This window comes from Silurus aristotelis, assembly GCF_946808225.1.
Source record: "Silurus aristotelis genome assembly, chromosome: 16".
Taxonomy (NCBI): domain Eukaryota; kingdom Metazoa; phylum Chordata; class Actinopteri; order Siluriformes; family Siluridae; genus Silurus; species Silurus aristotelis.
In genome coordinates this window covers 13,688,635-13,705,276 of record NC_139589.1, presented here as the reverse complement: position 1 = coordinate 13,705,276, position 16,642 = coordinate 13,688,635, and the positions used below count along the sequence as shown (strand labels likewise).

At 40.5% G+C, this 16,642-nt stretch overlaps 1 protein-coding gene across 2 annotated transcripts; it reads right to left on the bottom strand.

Annotated features, from left to right (window-relative positions):
• Positions 1–65: 65 nt before the first annotated feature.
• bod1 (biorientation of chromosomes in cell division 1) lies at positions 66–10,009 on the bottom strand. 2 transcript variants are annotated; one of them, XM_083565301.1, is made up of 4 exons: positions 9,581–10,009; positions 7,535–7,659; positions 690–889; positions 66–483 (listed from the first exon to the last, which is right to left on the bottom strand). In XM_083565301.1, the coding sequence occupies exons 1-3, from the start codon at positions 9,716–9,718 to the stop codon at positions 691–693; spliced, it is 462 nt and encodes a 153-aa protein (XP_083421427.1). In that variant the 5' UTR covers positions 9,719–10,009; the 3' UTR covers positions 66–483; position 690. The 2 variants fall into 2 exon arrangements, with proteins under 2 accessions (XP_083421427.1, XP_083421428.1); XM_083565302.1 differs by having other exon boundaries at positions 66–469; positions 9,581–9,999.
• Between the last annotated feature and the right edge of the window lie 6,633 nt (positions 10,010–16,642).

Below are 16,642 nucleotides of genomic sequence, written 5' to 3'. Positions count from 1 at the left end.
TTCCCACAACAAGATGGAATCTAACAGAATACTTTTGAAATACAATGATAAAATGATGGAGGCAATTCCCGTATATAATATTTATTCGCGGAAGCCGAGTCTCTGTGTACCCTGTTACAAGCGGGGAGAAAAAGGAAAGAAAGCACGTCACGAATGTGAAATATCACTGTGTTCGAAGTCCTCGTCACAAAATCTATTCATTTACATGACATCATTCAACTAAGATAATCCATTCTTCTTTCACCAATGTTCTTTTTATGGATGATTTTACACGTATATCGTGCATAGGCCAAAGATTATTTCCTTCTCTTATTCTTTACATATGCACACACACAATGCCTGTCCAGCTCACTCTGAGCATGTTCCCATGCAAAGTGTAATTCCAGTTTTGGTGCAGTTCCTCAGTTAATGGCCCTGAAGCTCCAGGCCCTCATAATCCCCAAGAAGCACAACTGGCATCGCATGGCACCTGAATGATAAAACCTGTGTGAAACAGGGTTGAGTCAATACTAAAATATATCAAACATCTCATAAGCATTATGAACATTATCAAGGTTTAACGGTTCAAATAAATCAGCTATGCCACGTGAAGATTATTCTATACAAGTGATAGTACATGAAGGTGGTGATTCTATTGTACCGCTCAACAAAAAATTAAGATGACCTGTTTCCTGGAAGTAAACTTTTACCTTATTGTGTCTTTGCTGTGGTGGTGTTGCTACCAGCATCCTGCTGCTCCGTCTCAGTCGATGAACTCGACTCTTCTTTTTTCTCAGAGGCCAGGAAGTCGTGGATAGCTTTCTCAATGTGTGGCCGGAAAATATGGTTCAGCTTAGGATCCACCACCTGAGTTATAATTCGGTCCACACCCGACTCCAACATTCCAGACCTGGGCGAATTGTGGAAAACTTCCTGCAGTTAATATTATACTTCAGCTGAAAGCACCAATACTAAACAATACCTGTGGGATGTGTCCTAGACCTCTTTTCTTATAGTACACAGTAAATTACTGGTTTATTCTTTTTTTTTTTTTTTTTGCCTAATGCAGGGGTCGGCAATGTGGCTCTTCATCCCTCTGCTGTGGCTTTTGAAAATAAATAATGAGCATTTAATTTTTATTAATTTTAGTTCGTTAGTTAAAAAAAAAAAATTATTCTAAATTTGAAGATTATGGTGAACTTGTAATAAAACGTGTTTAATTTTTTGTTGCTCAAAATAAGCCAATGTGCGACACCCGCCGGTACGCGATTGACTGCACTCTCCGGTACACACCATAAAAGGATGACGGCACACAAAAGCAGACAGCATTTTTGGTTTGCTGTAGGTGGATAATTTGAGTTTGGCTTTTTTATTTCTATTTAAATAGACATTGAGTATTTTATTTGAAAGTAACCTTAAACCCAGTGTCTTTTTTTCGGAGTTCAGAATGTTTTTCGTTGCATGCAGAAATAAAATGTTATTTTCTCTGTATCACTTCATTGATTTCATAATTGCAACACACTATTGCTTTTTTTATACATAGCATAAAGGTAAAAAAACAAAAAAACAATATATGCAGTGTTATCATTTTATATGTCAAAAGGGTTTTGTGGCTCGCAGTGTTTTCTTTTCTGTGAAAATCAGGTCAGAATGGCTCTTTGAGTGTTTAAAGTTGCCAACCCCTGGCCTAATGGAAGTAAAGCAGTATGATTTTTAAGGATTTTGAAGATTGTGGTCGCAGTTGTAAGAAAAAATAGGTCTTAATACCTTTTGCAGTATTTATTATTATTATTTTTTTAACAGTTGCAAAGGAAAATTAGTGCTTGGCTACTTTCATGATTTATTTGGTTCATTTGAATAATCGTTTTCCAAAAAGTTCGGTTTGAATATAGGTGCACAAGATTATATGTATCCTTATATTTTACAATGAGCTTGTAGATAAGGCAAGTGGAAAATCACCTAAGAGATCTGGAACTGTAACAAGTTAACCGTCACAGTCACACTGACAAGTTTATAAAAATGTTATGAATCTTCTTCTTCTTCTTCTTCTTCTTTCGGCTTCTTCCATTAGGAGTCGCCACAGCGGATCATCCGTCTCCATTCCTCCTGTCCTCTACATCTGCCTCTTTCAAATACCTGCATGTCTTCCCTCACCACATCCATCCGTTTGTTGTGATGACACAAACAGAAACCGCTGCCTGCAGGTGCATGTCTAAATCAACATGTCTGCGGTGTGGACGTGTTTCAGTATATCTGAGAAAGACCCACGGATAGCGATGTGCAAAACATGTAATGCCGAAATTTCGTCTGTGAAAACTTTCTCCACGTCGGGTTTAATTTATCACCTGAAATCCAAACATCCCGATCGCTATGCTGAATATGAGAGAAACGCGGCACAAAAAAAGCAAAACCCCTCCGAGCACGCAAACTCCGTCTGTGGCGGACGTTTTTGAAAAGGCAGGAAGTTTCCCAGTGATAGTGTTGTATTGTTGTATCTTTAAGCAGTTGCACTTGTTAACATAGAACATATTTGATTTTACAACCTTTCAGCAGGACAGAGGGTCTGTACATTATTATTTAATGTACACATGAGTGTATTTAAGTTAAACATTTAAGTTTGAATTTTAATTTATTTTATCCTGTACATTGTTGCAATGTGCTATAAATAAATATTTTCATAATTTGTAATTGATTTATTCAACCCAGCCATTATGGATGCACAAGCCAGTGCACTCTTAGTGCCGGTCCCAAGCCCGGGTAAATGGGGAGGGTTGCGTTAGGAAGGGCATCCAGCGTAAAACATGTGCCAAATCAAATATGCGGATCACAAATGAGAATTTCATACCGGATCGGTCGAGGCCCGGGTTAACAATGACCGCCACAGGTATCGTTAGCCGACAGGGTACCGGTGGAAATTGGGCTACTGTTGGCCAAAGGAGGAGAAGGAGAGGAGGAAGACGTCTACAGAGACGGCAGGGAAAGGAGCAGTGCAGGAGAGTAGAGGTTCGGGTTGGTACTTTAAATGTTGGTACTATGACGGGTAAAGGGAGAGAGATAGCTGATATGATGGAGAGGAGAAAGGTAGATATGCTGTGTGTTCAGGAGACCAAGTGGAAAGGGAGTCAGGCCAGGAGCATTGGAGGTGGGTTTAAACTGTTTTATCATGGTGTGGATGGAAAGAGAAATGGTGTAGGGGTGATTCTGAAGGAAGAGTACAGTAAGAGTGTAGTGGAGGTGAAGAGAGTTTCTGATAGGGTGATGATCGTGAAGGTGAGATGGAGGAGAAGGAAAGATTCTGGAGTGAATTAGATGAAGTGGTAGATGCTGTACCTAGGAAAGAATGATTGGTGATTGGGGCAGACTTTAATGGGCATGTAGGTGAAGGGAACAGAGGTGATGAGGAGGTGATGGGTAGGTATGGTTTTAAGGAGAGGAATGTGGAAGGGCAGATGGTGGTAGATTTTGCTAAAAGGATGGAAATGGCAGTGGTGAACACGTATTTTAAGAAGAAGGAGGATCATAGGGTGACGTATAAGAGTGGAGGAAGTTGCACACAGGTGGACTATGTGCTATGCAGGAGATGGAACCTGAAGGAGATTGGAGACTGTAAGGTGTTGGCAGGGGACAGTGTAGCTAGACAGCATCGGATGGTGGTCTGTAGGATGGTTTTGGAGGAGAAGAAGAAGATGAGGAGAGTGAGGACTGAAAGAAGAAGAAGATGGTGGAAACTGAAGGAAGAAGAGTGTAGTGTGAGGTTCAGGGAAGAGGTCAGACAGAGGCTCAGTGGTGTTAAGGAGGTGTTGGATGATTGGGCAACTACTGCAGGAGTGTTGAGGGAGGCAGCTAGAAAAGTACTTGGTGTGACATCTGGAAATAGAAAGCAAGACAAGGAGACGTGGTGGTGGAATGAGGAAGTGCAGGAGAGCATAAGGAGAAAGAGGTTGGCAAAACAGAAGTGGGATAGACAGAGTGAAGAGAAAAGTAGGCAGGAGTACAAGGAGATGCGGCAGCAGGTTAAGAGGGATGTGGCGAAAGCCAAGGAAAAGGCATATGAGGAGCTGTATAAGAGGTTGGACACTAAGGAAGGAGAAAAGGATTTATACAGATTGGCCAGGCAGAGGGACCGAGCTGGGAAGGATGTACTGCAAGTTAGAGCAGTAAAGGATGGAGAGGGAAATGTGTTGACTAGTGAGGAGAGTGTTTTAAGAAGGTGGAGGGAGTATTTTGAGCAGCTGATGAATGAGGAAAATCAGAGCGAGAGAAGGTTGGATGATGTGGAGTTGGTGAAGCAGGATGTAGATAGGATTAGTAAGGAGGAAGTGAAAGCAGCGATTAAGAGGATGAAGAGTGGAAAGTCGCTTGGACCAGATGACATACCGGTATAAGCATGGAGATGTTTAGGAGAGATGGCAGTGGAGTTTTTGACCAGATTGTTTAACAGGATTTTGGAAGGTGAGAAGATGCCTGAGGAATGGAGAAGAAGTGTGTTGGTACCAATCTTTAAGCATAAAGGAGATGTGCAGACCTGCAGTAACTACAGGGGAATTAAGTTGATCAGTCACACCATGAAGTTATGGGAAAGAGTAGTGGAAGCCAGGCTGAGAGAAGAGGTGACCATCTGTGAGCAACAGTATGGTTTTATGCCAAGAAAGAGCACCACATATGCCCTTTTTGCTTTGAGAATGTTGATGAAGAAGTATAGAGAAGGACAGAAGGAATTGCATTGTGTATTTGTGGATTTAGAGAACGCGTACGACAGGGTGCCAAGAGAGGAGTTGTGGTATTGTATGAGGAAGTCAGGTGTGTCAGAGAAGTATGTGAGGGTGGTGCAGGACATGTATGAGGACAGTGTGACGGCAGTGAAGTGTGCAGTAGGTACGACAGACTGGTTCAGGGTGAAGGTTGGACTGCATCAAGGATCGGCCCTGAGCCCTTTCCTGTTTGCAGTGGTGATGGACAGGTTGACGGACGAGGTAAGACAGGAGTCTCCCTTGACTAAGATGTTTTCGGATGATATTGTGATTTGTTGTGAGAGTAGGGAGCAGGTTGAGAAGAGCCTGGAGAGGTGGAGATATGCGCTGGAGAGAAGGGGAATGAAACTCAGTAGGAGTAAGACAGAGTACATGTGTGAATGAGAGGGAGGGCAGTGGAGTGGTGCGGTTGCAGGGAGAAGAGCTGGAGAAGGTGGAGGAATTCAGGTACCTGGGGTCAACAGTGCAAAGTAATGGAGAGTGTGTTAGAGAAGTGAAGAAAAGAGTGCAGGCAGGGTGGAGTGGGTGGAGAAGAGTGACAGGAGTGATTTGTGATAGTAGGGTATCTGCAAAAATGAAAGGGAAAGTGTACAGGACTGTGGTGAGACCTGCAATGTTGTATGGATTAGAGACAGTGGCATTGAGTAAAAGACAGGAGGTGGAGCTGGAGGTAGCAGAGCTGAAGATATTGAGGTTTTCGTTGGGAGTGACGAGGATGGATAAGATTAGAAATGAGTTTATTAGAGGGACAGCGCATGTAGGATGTTTTGGTGACAAGGTGAGGGAGGCGAGATTGAGATGGTTTGAACATGTGCAGAGGAGGGACATGAATTATATTGGTAGGAGAATGCTGAGGATGGAGCCACCAGGTAGGAGGAAAAGAGGAAGGCCAAGGAGGAGGTTTATGGATGTGGTGAGGGAAGACATGCAGGTAGTTGGTGTAAAAGAGGCAGATGTAGAGGACAGGGTGGTATGGAGACGGATGATCCGCTGTGGCGACCCCTAATGGGAGCAGCCGAGAGAAGAAGAAGAAGAAGAAGTAATTGATTTATTCTCTGAATCTTTAATATTTAATTTATGCAATTGAAATGCCTTGATTTTAGTAAGTTTAGTACACAATCACAGCCATAAATGCAATGGTAATAATAATTGCCATAATATCTTTCGGTGTTTCGGTTTTCGCCCTTGCTTTCTTCTTTTTCGGTTTTCGGTTTTGGCTAAGAATTTTCATTTCGGTGCATCCCTAGTCCAAACCATCTCTATCTCTCCTCCATCGCTTTGTCTCCAAAACTTCTTATATGCGCTGTACCTCTAATAATAATAATAATAATAATAATAATAATAATAATAATAGTCTCGTTTTTTAATCCTGTCCATCCTCGTCACTCCCAACGAAAACCTCAACATCTTCAGCTCTGCTACCTCCAGCTCCAGTCTTTTACTCAATGTCACTGTCTCTAAACCGTACAACATCACAGGTCTCACCACAGTCCTATAAACTTTCCCTTTCACTCTTGCAGATACCCTTCTATCACAAATCACTCCGGTCACTCTTCTCCACCCACTCCACCCTGCCTGCACTCTTTTCTTTACTTCTCTGACACACTCTCTATTACTATGCACTGTTGACCCCAGGTACCTGAACTCCTCCACCTTCTCCACCTCTTCTCCCTGCAACCGCACCACTCCACTGCCCTCCCTCTCATTCACACACATGTACTCTGTCTTACTCTTACTGACTTTCATTCCCCTTCTCTCCAGCACGTACCTCCACCTCTCCAGGCTCTTCTCAACCTGCTTCCTACTCTCACCACAAATAACAATATCATCCGCAAACATCATAGTCCACGGAGACTTCCGTTTGACCTCGTCCGTCAACCTGTCCATCATCACTGCAAACAGTAAAGGGCTCAGAGCCGATTCTTGATGCAGTCCAACCTCCACCTTGAAGCAGTCTGTCGTTCCCACTGCACACTTCACTGCTGTCACACTGTCCTCATACAAGTCCTGCACCACCCTCACATACTTCTCTGACACACCTGACTTCCTCATACAATACCAAAAAATGTTATGAATAATATGTATTTTATTTTTCTGGTACATTGATGGTTCCAAAATGTTTTAAATACTTACTTTAAAATTGTTTGAAAATGTCCTTTCATTGTTATACATAGTGCTGTTACTATTTATTGCACATCTACATTACACTGATGAACAACCATAGCAGATTTAAACTGACTGATTTACAGCACATGTGTAGTGAAATCCTAAGCAAAAATAGATGCTATTAAGCATAAAACCTTAACCATATTACTGTGCCAAGAGTGCAGTGTGTCCTCTGTATGTTTATATTGACAGCTGGTTAAGCACTGAGTCATAGCAATGCTCCTGCTCTTCTGCTGTTAGCAACACATAAGCCACCTGTGGGTTCAAATCAGTCTGAAATGTAGTTTATAAATAATGCATCACTGCTGGAGTATTGAGTGAGATGCTATGTGCATCCATCACTTGCTTCATTCACATCATATTCATTCAGCTTATCTATAAAGTGATGATTTAGTCCTTATAAATTAATTTTTCAGTCTTTTTTTTTTTTTTGCTTTAAAACCATTAGAGGAACAGATAATCCTGCCACATGAAGTGATAACCTCATGAATCATGAGACCTGCTTTTACAAAATATATATATATTTTTTTTTCTTTATCGGTTAGTTGAACTGTGAAGTACACTGCAGCATGCTTCTTCATTTTATTTAGACTAATAACACATTTAACTGGAAACCAAGACTTTAACTCTTGACCTACTGCACTACGCTCTGTCGCAGCCCGTTGCGCACTTGGTTTTTGTTGATGGAGGGACTCCACTCCTGCGTGCTCAGGTGATTAGCTACGTAGTTGTCCACCTTCTGCCGTAAATTCTGGTAAGCTGGCTAAAACAGAAGACAGATCAATTTATTGTACATTTGAACAATGGTGTTTTTTTTTATTTTATTTTATTTTATTTATTTTTTTTTATTCACCATGAAAAATCACAGATGTATTGACAGGTATGTAATGCAGTTCAGTTTATTATTGATCAATTACATTTTTTTTTGTCATTATCATGACTTAAACAGCTATTAACATTTTGATCTATAGATATAAAGCACTTATTGTTCATCTTTCAATAATTATTTACTCAGGATTGTGGTGGATCCAGAGACTATGCCTGAAACACTGGGAAAACTCCCTGAGATGGCAAGAGGAAGAAACCTTAAGAGGAACCAGATTTAAAAGGGAACCCATTCTCATCTGGGTGGCATGTCCACATTATATAGATCTGTGATTGTTGAGATGTGCTGTTCAATGATGGTCCTTAAATACAGAACTGTTCCTGCAAAACGCAGTCCTAAGCCATTTTAGTTGAGTGTTTATATTACAATACAATCCAAATCCATCCACATAGTAGCTAAAGTCACCTTAGATTCTGTAGATGCTTTGTATACAATAAATTCTGTTTTTGGATCCTTTGTTAAGTCTTTATGCTGTTTATCGCTTATGCAGCATTTTCAGAACATCACTGAACAAATAATTGTAATACAGTGGAACCTCGATACTCGCGATCTTGACACTCGCGACCTGAATAGTTTGCGACTTTTCATTTGGAACTGGACTGAGAGTAACTCGCAAAAAATCTGACAGTTCGGAGTAACATTTCAAAACTAATAAATTACATAAAAATTTTGAAAAACTTTTTTATTATTGTATTATTCATTTAAAGTAGTAAATAAAACATTTATGACACGTAATTTAAAATTTTTGTTGAGTTTACAGTACCGTACATGTACAATTCCCCTTGAAAAGGGAACCATCAATTTTTTGTTACTCGCGAGGGGTCATAGAACGTAACCCCTGCGAGGATCGAGGTTGCACTTTATATCTTTTAATACTAAAATATATCTCGTATGTTGGCCTTCATAACTAGTATATAATATTGCGATTAATCTGATATTTTGTTCATTTGAAGGTGACAGTGTGTGTCTTAAAAAATTAAAATGTAAATTAAATAAAGACAAAAAATAATGACTTGGATACAGGCTAATGACAAACATTTCAAAATGGACCATTGCCCACGTGTTTGTCTCTCAGTTGGTAAATAATCAACATTATGAGAGAATCTTAATGTAAATGCTTTGATGGAGTTCAGTTTGTTCAAAAGACTGCTGTGATTTTTTTTCTGTCATTTAACACACTTTGGTAAAGTTCAATTTGCCTTTATAGTGGCATTTAATGATGGGGTGCCCGATGGTCCTCCTGCCTGAGATGTTATGACATATCTCATTCAGAATTTCCTACCAGGAAAGAAAAAACCTGGAATTCCTACTCGGAAAGTTGCATAGTGTCCTGAACCTGGAGTTTACAGAATGTTTAATCAGGCGGTCACGAGAACCACTGTACCTAAAGCAGCACTTTTCTACAATAAATAACATTGTGCCAGTTTTTAATCTCTTACTCAGTATACAGACACGTGAGTTGGTTACCTCTAACATTGTCCATAAAGTTTTGCTCATATTAAAATTAAATTTCCTGAACTTTACTCATCGGGTTTTTTTTTATGACGTCATTCCTAGTTATGACTTCACAACGACGCCTGGCTTGAAATATCAATGTGATCATATACAGAGAATAAAAAGCACCATAACAAATATCACATGTCGAAAAAAAGTCATCTTATGTAACGAAACGTGCCAAACGGTACGTTTTGTAGCCAGTGGAGTTCCATAGTTACATTTTATTCGGTTAGCAGAAGCACCTCGCTGATGCTAGCTAGTCACACTGAGCTATAATGCTAGCTTGTTAGCAAAATTTCACCTTGGTGTCCACGTCTGCCAGGCAGTCCCTTCTGAACTCGTCGAAAACACCGCGGTTCTTCAGATGTTCCACGATTAGCGCGATTAGCTGAGGATCTCCTGGAGGAAGACCTGCTGAACTGTTTGCGTTCTCGGCCATGCTCGGCTAGATTTGCCTGCTTGTGATTCTGGACGTAGCCAGACGAAGCTAGCAAACACTGCTAGCTAACAAGTTCTGAAGTTGCGTTGATCGTTGCGGGATATATATTTTTTGTGGGTATGAGAAGAAAGCGTGGGCTTTTGTCAGAAAAATGCGATAAATATTCAATAAACGACCAAGAAAGTCATAAAACTGCACTGCTAACACATTTATAACACTTCCCAATCTTTTTGCTTTGTTGTGCTGGTTTGCTCATTAAGAGGTTTTTACTGCCACCTACTGCACGCGAGGAGAATACATTTACCAATTCAATTCAGCTTTATTTTACAATAATGAACACTGTCCCTAAGCAGCTTTACATGGATAAATATGTTATAAAATTCGAATTTATATGTCACTTCCTATAAGTGTATCTATTATGAGCAAGTTTGTGGTGAAAATAGCAAAGAAAAACTCCCTGAGATGGCAAGAGGAAGAAATCTTAAGAGGAACCAGACTCAAAAGGGAACTCATCCTCATCTGGGTGGCATGTCCACATTATATAAATCTGTGATTGTTGAGGTGTTCTGTTCAGTGATGGTCCTTAAATACAGAACTGTTCATGCAAAACGCAGTCCTAAGCCATTTTAGTTGAGTGTTTATATTACATTACAATCCAAATCCATCCTCATAGTAGCTAAAGTCACCTTAGATTCTGTAGATGCTTTGTATACAATAAATTCTGTTTTTGGATCTTTTGTTGAGTCTTTATGCTGTTTATCGCTTATGCAGCATTTTCAGAACATCACTGAACAAATAATTGTAATATATATTTTAATACTTAAATATCTCTTGTTTGTTAGCCTTCATAACTAGTAAATTGTAAATTGAGATAAATCAGAATTTTAGTTCATTTGAAGGTGACATTGTGTGGCTTAGAAAATAAAATAAAGACAGAAATAATGACTTGGATACAGACTAATGAATACTGATAATAATAACTAACAAAAAAATAAATACTATTAAAAAGCAAAAGCTTTTAAAAACTGTTTAAATGTAGACTGCATTTATCTATGAAAGCTGTTATAGATGACAGATATTAGGCAAATCTCAAAAAAAAAAAAAAAAACTTAAATAGTTTAATAGATTCTACCAGCTCTAATTTTAGAAAAGATATTTCTCAAGGTTTTAGGTGTCCACTAGATGGCTCCAATGTTGAAAAAAAATAGGCCTGTGTAGTATGTAAAAGATAAGAATTTGGACTAGTAAATGAATAAGATAAATAACCCAGCCATTAGGGGGGCACAAGCCAGTGCACTCTTAGTGCCGGTCCCAAGCCCGGGTAAATGGGGAGGGTTGCGTTAGGAAGGGCATCCAGCGTAAAACATGTGCCAAATCAAATATGCGGATCACAAATGAAAATTTCATACCGGATCGGTCGAGGCCCGGGTTAACAACGACCGCCACAGGTATCGTTAGCCGACAGGGTACTGGTGGAAATTGGGCTACTGTTGGCCGAAGGAGGAGAAGGAGAGGAGGAAGACGTCTACAGAGACGGCAGGAAAAGGAGCAGTGTAGGAGAGTAGAGGTTCGGGTTGGTACTTTAAATGTTGGTACTATGACGGGTAAAGGGAGAGAGGTAGCTGATATGATGGAGAGGAGAAAGGTAGATATGTTGTGTGTTCAGGAGACCAAGTGGAAAGGGAGTAAGGCCAGGAGCATTGGAGGTGGGTTTAAACTGTTTTATCATGGTGTGGATGGGAAGAGAAATGGTGTAGGGGTGATTATGAAGGAAGCGTACAGTAAGAGTGTAGTGGAGGTGAAGAGAGTTTCTGATAGGGTGATGATCGTGAAGGTGGAAGTTGAAGGGATGATGATAAATGTCATCAGTGCCTATGCTCCACAAGTTGGCTGTGAGATGGAGGAGAAAGAAAGATTCTGGAGTGAATTAGATGAAGTGGTAGATGGTGTACCTAGGAAAGAACGATTGGTGATTGGGGCAGACTTTAATGGGCATGTAGGTGAAGGGAACAGAGGTGATGAGGAGGTGATGGGTAGGTATGGTTTTAAGGAGAGGAATGTGGAAGGGCAGATAGTGGTAGATTTTGCTAAAAGGATGGAAATGGCAGTGGTGAACACGTATTTTAAGAAGAAGAAGGATCATAGGGTGACGTATAAGAGTGGAGGAAGGTGCACACAGGTGGATTATCTTCTGTGTAGGAGATGCAACCTGAAGGAGATTGGAGACTGTAAGGTGTTGGCGGGGGTCAGTGTAGCTAGACAGCATCGGATGGTGGTCTGTAGGATGGTTTTGGAGGCGAAGAAGAAGAGGAGGAAAGTAAGGTTTGAAAGAAGAATAAGATGGTGGAAACTGAAGGAGGAAGAGTGTAGTGTGAGGTTCAGGGAAGAGGTCAGACAGGGGCTCGGTGGTGGTGAAGAGGTGCCGGATGATTGGGCAACTACTGCAGGAGTGATGAGGGAGGCAGCTAGAAAAGTACTTGGTGTGACATCTGGAAATAGAAAGCAAGACAAGGAGACGTGGTGGTGGAATGAGGAAGTGCAGGAAAGCATTAGGGGAAAGAGGTTGGCAAAACAGAAGTGGGATTGACAGAGTGATGAGAAAAGTAGGCAGGAGTACAAGGAGATGCGGCAGCAGGTTAAAAGGGATGTGGCGAAAGCCAAGGAAAAGGCATATGAGGAACTGTATAAGAGGTTGGACACTAAGGAAGGAGAAAAGGATTTATACCGATTGGCCAAGCAGAGGGACCGAGCTGGGAAGGATGTACTGCAAGTTAGAGCAATAAAGGATGGAGAGGGAAATGTGTTGACTAGTGAGGAGAGTGTGTTGAGAAGATGGAGGGAGTATTTTGAGCAGCTGATGAATGAGGAAAATCAGAGAGAGAGAAGGTTGGATGATGTGGAGTTGGTGAAGCAGGATGTAGATAGGATTAGTAAGGAAGAAGTGAGAGCAGCGATTAAGAGGATGAAGAATGAAAAGTCGGTTGGACCAGATGACATACCGGTAGAAGCGTGGAGATGTTTAGGAGAGATGGCAGTGGAGTTTTTAACCAGATTGTTTAACAGGATTCTGGAAGGGGAGAGGATGCCTGAGGAATGGAGAAGGAGTGTGCTGGTACCGATCTTTAAGCATAAGGGAGATGTGCAGACCTGCAGTAACTACAGGGGAATTAAGTTGATCAGTCACACCATGAAGTTATGGGAAAGAGTAGTGGAAGCCAGGTTGAGAGAAGAGGTGACCATCTGTGAGCAACAGTATGGTTTCATGCCGAGGAAGAGCACCACAGATGCCTTATTTGCTTTAAGGATGTTGATGGAGAAGTATAGAGAAGGACAGAAGGAGCTGCATTGTGTATTTGTGGATTTAGAGAAAGCGTACGACAGGGTGCCGAGAGAGGAGTTGTGGTATTGTATGAGGAAGTCAGGTGTGTCAGAGAAGTATGTGAGGGTGGTGCAGGACATGTATGAGGACAGTGTGACGGCAGTAAAGTGTGCAGTAGGTACGACAGACTGGTTCAGGGTGAAGGTTGGACTGCATCAAGGATCGGCCCTGAGCCCTTTCCTGTTTGCAGTGGTGATGGACAGGTTGACGGACGAGGTCAGACAGGAGTCTCCCTGGACTATGATGTTTGCAGATGATATTGTGATTTGTGGTGAGAGTAGAGAGCAGGTTGAGAAGAGCCTGGAGAGGTGGAGATATGCGCTGGAGAGAAGGGGAATGAAAGTCAGTAGGAGTAAGACAGAATGAGAGGGAGGGCAGTGGAGTGATGCGGTTGCAGGGAGAAGAGGTGGAGAAGGTGGAGGAGTTCAGGTACCTGGGGTCAACAGTGCAAAGTAATGGAGAGTGTGTTAGGGAAGTAAAGAAAAGAGTGCAGGCAGGGTGGAGTGGGTGGAGAAGAGTGACAGGAGTGATTTGTGATAGAAGAGTATCTGCAAGAATGAAAGGGAAAGTTTATAGGACTGTGGTGAGACCTGCGATGTTGTATGGATTAGAGACAGTGGCATTGAGTAAAAGACAGGAGGTGGAGCTGGAGGTAGCAGAGCTGAAGATGTTGAGGTTTTCGTTGGGAGTGACGAGGATGGACAAGATTAGAAATGAGTTTATTAGAGGGACAGCACATGTAGGATGTTTTGGTGACAAGGTGAGGGAGGCGAGATTGAGATGGTTTGGACATGTGCAGAGAAGAGACATGAATTATATTGGTAGAAAAATGCTGAAGATGGAGCCACCAGGTAGGAGGAAAAGAGGAAGGCCAAGGAGGAGGTTCATGGATGTGGTGAGGGAAGACATGCAGGTGATTAGTGTAAAAGAGGCAGATATAGAGGACAGGGTGGTATGGAGACGGATGATCCGCTGTGGCGACCCCTAATAGGAGCAGCCGAAAGAAGAAGAAGAAGAAGAAGAAATGAATAAAATAATTAATTAAAAGGATGATATTTGCAATTTAATAGAAGTTCTTACATTTTTTGTCTTTTTTTTTTTTTATGACAACACCAATATAAATAAAAAAAAAACATACGCATGCAAACATGCAGAGGGTAGGAGATGACAACATTCAGGACAGGAGGCATCAGGTACAGCCATAAGTAATTCGCTGTTCTATCAATTTCCCAACCTAATGGTGTGAAACTGAATGGCAAAGTCCACCACACTGCAACTGCCATGTTGGAGGCTTAGTAGTTATTTAGATTCTTCATGGTCACAGTTGGGGTGATTGTAGACCATCTTAAATTTCTCTGCAAAGGTGAAGTAAGTGACTCAGAACTTTCCAGTAGTTACAGAGTGTCATATAATAGATCAGGGCTCTGAGAGGACAGACATTATCTGCAGCTTAAAAAATAGTAGTAGCCATCAGAGTCTTCTGGGTGGCAAGTAATACCTTGTGCATGTTTTATTTCTGTCAGGGCTGGGACCCGAACTGTCAGAAAAAATAAATAAACAAATAAATTAAATTAAATTAAATTACATTTCCCTACAGGATAAATGAAGTACTCTGGTTCTGATTCTGAAGTATACAATAAGCCAAGAAATTAAGGACAAGGGCAAAAACACAAGTAACAAAACAAGTAACAAAGCAATACATAAATGTGACTTTGCATTATGTTCTTTTGATATTTGTGTGGCTTTACTCTTAATTATTTGGCAAATTTCTGCAAAAACATGCTAATAATTAAAATGGCCATGCAAAAATACCAAATGTTTGTGTGCATAAATAGCACCATGCAAAGGACTTGTCCCCAAGTCAACATGTACATTGTGTCATTATACTTTATTTATTAAACTTGTTCTGCATTAAGTAGCTTTCTGTTTTGTGTATTTGATTAACAAGAAAACAGAAACTATCCATGTCTCTTCTAAAGGTACATTTTACCCCACCCCACATTTATAATCTGTTACTTTATTACCATTATTTAACATGAAAGATCTTGCTACAATGACCATTTTATAAAATGTGGTGACTGTCCAATCTTCAAAATGTATAAGTCATCCATATTCGCCTCACTTTGTAGGAACACAGCGTTGCCAAGCAACAAGGGAGCGGAGCCATGGTGACACCAGAGGATGAAATGTTACAAAGCACATTTTCCCTGATGGCTTTTTGTCTAGTTCTGTAACAATGTGCAAAAACAGGCCGTATCACCTGAAATTTATAGAAAATATCCCCAAACACTAAAGACTATGGCATATATAAGCAAATCTATTTTCTTCAGAACTATATTTTGGCTCCCAAAATATGTCAAACCTATTATTGTGTGTATTTCTGTGCCAATAAGTGTCATAGCATATATTGTTTTTATGATGACACATTCTAATTGCAGTAAGCAGCAAATGATTTGTTTATGAAATTGGGCACGATGGTTAATATGGAATGCATCAGTCTGTTCTTGAGACTGTCTTATGGTTATGCATACCAATGGTTCATGCACCAATGGCAAAGCCCATGGAAAGATACAATACAAAACATGGAATGAATGACACATTTTTACCACAAGATGGAGCCCTAATGTCATTCACCGAAGTCTCAGATCTACTTTAATCTACTGAATTTGCCACTTTGGTTAACAGCTTTCCATAAGTGTGACCTTCATTTTGTACACTCTATATATATTGCAGACAAAGTAAGCCTAGAGGATTTGAAGCATAATATGGGAAAAAAATTTTTTTTATGAAAACCATCCCATAATAGTTGCATCAGACATTTGAGGTGCAAACAGCAAGGTAAAGATGTCATAATAGCATTGTAAGAACTTAATATGTGGTGATGCATAGCCTTCACCAAACATCGACCGTTTACATTCTTGGGAATTGTAACGAACAGGACAATAGTGTCTTGGATAAGCGGTGGTGAGATTAACCTGATAAGATAGAATAAAGCCTCATGAAACAAAACTACTGGAAATCAAATGTTACAGAATCACATGGCAATGTGTGATTGTTGGACTTCGACTGTTATGTAATTAGCACATGACATAACCTGGGGCGTGATCAATATTAGCATCTTCTAATGCATCAAAATAAAAAATAAAAAATAAGGGGTTAGACCAAGCACACAATGCCATTCTTGAGACTGGCATTGTGTGCTTGGTCTAACCCTCATTTTTTATTTTTTATTTTGATGCATTAGAAGATGCTAAGATTTTGCTAAGAGCTTTGTTTTCGGTTTCACCAAGTTGTGGTTTTGATTAGTAGGTAAAAATAATTATCTTTTATAGCAGAATTTCTAATGTGTTTAGTGATCATTCTGTTTGGATGTAAGGTGCCCAATGCCCTAAATAAGTATGTTATTTTACTGGCAAACACAGTACTCTCTCTTCTACCATGAGCTGTCTTTTCACTCAATCTGCATAAAGCACTGAGGTGATGGAAACTCACCCACTGGACTACTTATCAGACACAAATTCAGTTTGCCACAAAAAAACCTAATT